The sequence below is a fragment of the Fukomys damarensis genome, unplaced genomic scaffold (genome assembly GCF_012274545.1).
Source record: "Fukomys damarensis isolate Sample0158 unplaced genomic scaffold, DMR_v1.0_HiC HiC_scaffold_32, whole genome shotgun sequence".
NCBI classification, from domain to species: Eukaryota; Metazoa; Chordata; class Mammalia; order Rodentia; family Bathyergidae; genus Fukomys; species Fukomys damarensis.
This window is the reverse complement of record NW_022900944.1, coordinates 9,303,191-9,306,404: the sequence shown is the minus strand read 5'-3', so window position 1 is coordinate 9,306,404 and position 3,214 is coordinate 9,303,191. Positions and strand designations below refer to the sequence as shown.

The window sequence follows — 3,214 nt, the reverse complement described above, 5'->3', positions numbered from 1 at the left end:
CCCCCCGACTTCACACCCAACCACTGAAGGCCAACCCATGTGGATCCAGGAACAGACGCCCAGTCCACAGAGCTCTGTACGGCCTGAGGAGAGCAGTTCCCCTGCTCACACAGATGCTTTCGAGGACTGGGGGCCCAGCAGCATGGCCCATGCCTCTGTGGTCCCCATCTCCTCTGAAGGGACCCCCAGCCAGGTGCCAGCGGCCTTAGGTAGCTTGATCCCCAAAACTGAGAACCCCATCCATGCCACCGTGGACCCCCAGAGGCAGGTCCTTATCACTCCTGTTCCCGATACCCAGGCAGCCACTCGGAGGCAGGCAGTGGGGCTGCTTGCCTTCCTTGGTCTCCTCTTCTGTCTGGGTGTGGCCATGTTTGCCTACCAAAGCCTCCAGGGCTGCCCCCGAAAGATGGCAGGGGAGATGGTGGAAGGCCTTCGCTATGTCCCCCGGAGCTGTGGCAGTAACTCCTATGTCCTGGTGCCAGTGTGAGCTGTTCATTTGCTTGTGTCCAGTTTTGATTCAGGCAGCTGCCTGGGGACCCCCATCCTCATACCCACCCTCACTCAGGGGCCTGGCCGAGCTGGCGTAAAGGGAATGGGGAGGTGGGATCCTCCAGGTGCAAATGGCTCCAAGACCTCAGGTGTAGCCTAGGAGGTCGTTCTTGACCATTCTTCCCTATCAGGGCCAGAGAGGGGCAGCCTCCAACTCCATACTTGAGAATTCCCCTCTGCTCCTGGCTGGTTAGAGGTTCCCTTTGACACCATCCCAGCCCCAATGCACAATTATTTATTGAATGCCCAGCCCCTACTTCCCTGGCCTGTGCCCTCCTGTGAGCTCCAAGGTCCTCCCACTCCACGAGTGAGCAACAGGCCAGGCTTCTTTTGCCTGCACCCTAGACCTCTTCATGTCCCTTGGTCCTGCTGCAGTCGCCAGTCACCCCGGCCAGCTGCGGTGCTATCTACATTTCTTCTGTACAGAGCCCACCCCTACCGGATTCCTGTCTTTTCTTGCATGATGCTGGTGTGGCATTTCTGGGGTGCTCCCAGGGAAGACTCTGCATGGATGGAAGGGAGATGAGGTCATCTAGTCTCTTCGGTGTCCTCCTCCATCCCGGCTGTGCAGTGAAGGGACACTGAGTGTGAGGGCTGGGGTTCTGGCCTCAGCACCACCACCCACCTAACAAGGCTGGCAGACACATGGCAATAACTTGTGCCCCTGGATCACTACTGAGACCCTCCTCCAAGTCCCTGGACATGGCCTCCCAGCCCTCATCAGCCGAGCACCCGGGACCTCCCTGCCATCCCATCACGCTGGCACCTCTGTGCCCTGGGACTCACAGGGCTGGCGACGGGTGATGTTATAGCGCAGGTGCTGCCTTGTGGGCTGTTGTATCTGCAGGAGCAGAGGCCAACTGTGAAGGCTCCTTCTTGTCCTGGCAGACTCACCCCCCAACAAGGTGCCAGCCCCAGGTCTGCCTTGACAGAGAGACCACCAAGGGAGGAAGGAGGGCATCGGGCCCCAGGAGGCTGAGGCAGCCTGTGAAAGGAGGATGGGAAAGCACTTCAGGGGCTCCTGCAGCGTGGGTTTGCTGTGCTCCACACAGCCATGCTCTTTCCTCCCACCTAGGTCCCCTTCCACCTCCCCCAGCCTCCCGTGAGGGCACCATTCTCTGCACTTCAAGACTTTGCCCTTTCCTTTGCCCCACCAAAGGCAGGGCCAGCAATGTCTGTGATATTCCCTGGAGTCCTGTGTGTATTTCTGGAAGGGTCTCTGTCCTGGGAGAGAGGGGATTGTGTGCACAGAATTCTGGGTTCCCTTTCCAGTTGCCGAAAATTCTGGCAGACCTGGAGGTGGCCAGTGCACAAAACCAGAGCTGGACCTGCAGACCTTGCCCCTCAAGATTACTGGTGGCAGCTCGCCATTTCTTCTGACTGTCCCCAGGAGTGACCCTTGCCCTCTGTCTGTCCAGCCTCTCATGGGCTGGGCTACACCCAGGTGTCCGTGACACAGTCCTTGGCAGGTGGCTCCTCAGAAAAGGAAAACAGCTCAGCTCTCAGAGAGAGGAAGCCCCCACCTCCTGCCCTCCCACACAGCATGTTTCAGGGTCACTCTGTGGGGCCTGAGGGACGGGCAGGTAAAATGCACTTTGTTCTGGTTCCGGCTCTGCCAGGCCAGGAGAGCCTTCAAGCGTTGGGACACCCCTCCTTTGTGAGGTCTCCTTCCCACAGACTTTGTTAGCTCCTCCCTGCACGACCTAGACAGTGACCGTCTGGGGAGGACTTCGAAGGGGTTGGTTGATCCTTTTGCTTTTTCAACCCTCATTACCACTGTCTGTGCCATTTTGTATTTTACTAATAAAATTTAAAAGTCTTGTGAATTATATAAATGTGCTTTCTCTGGGGTGAAAGAAGGAAGAGAGAGAGAGACCCCTGTCCCCATTCTTCCTGGAGCAGAAGGCCAGGAAATTTTACAATTAGCAGGAGAAGGGATACCGAGGATGGGAGTCAGGAGGGCTGAGCCCCTGGCCTTGCCCTGTTCTGTTCACCTGTCTGATATTGGGTCCATGCATTTACCTCTCTGGGCCTGTGTAAATGTAGGTGTGAGATTCTGGTGGGACTCAGAACCCCACGTGAAGCCCCCTCCATGCCCACTGAGCTACCATTGCAGGTGCTCATGTGTCACTTTCAGAGGTCTGGTGACTGAGGGAACAAATCGGGCCACATTTTCACTGAAGTCGACTCATTTGGTTCAGTTCATGATCAAAGTGGGATTACTTCTTAAGGGACCTGGGAGTTCATAGCCATGACCCAAGTGTGAGTCTCCCCGTGTCTCCCAAGCCCTCCAGTGTCCTGGGACACCCCATTTACCAAAGAAGCAGCTGTGTACAGTTGCAGAGGTTTGGAACTGCACAGGGTCACAGGTCAAGTTAGCCTACTGATATACAATGTTTCATGGATTCTAAAATGCTCACTTTTCATGCTGGCTGTGACATGTTTGGAATTGAGATCCCTTTTGCAACCAATGGCTTGTCATGGTTTAATTGGCTGGGGTTTTAATTAGTAGATTATTAAAGATGAGAACATCTTCTCATCAATAACATCTTAGATTTAAGGTCCAGGTAAGTTTTTTTTAAATTTAAGGTAGCAATTAAAAATCAGGAAATTGCACACATAACTCAATTTTCTTTGTCCTCTCTGGGGACTCAGGAGATCTGGC

At 54.8% G+C, this 3,214-nt stretch overlaps 1 protein-coding gene across 1 annotated transcript in view; it reads left to right on the top strand.

Moving 5' to 3' along the window:
- Cx3cl1 (C-X3-C motif chemokine ligand 1) overlaps positions 1-2,378 on the top strand; it is a 10,030-nt gene extending 7,652 nt beyond the window's left edge. Inside the window, 1 exon segment of the mRNA XM_033757935.1 lies at positions 1-2,378. This exon segment is cut by the window's left edge and continues 57 nt beyond it. Coding sequence (XP_033613826.1) covers positions 1-487 — 487 coding nt within the window. The 3' untranslated portion in view covers positions 488-2,378.
- Positions 2,379-3,214: the final 836 nt, after the last annotated feature.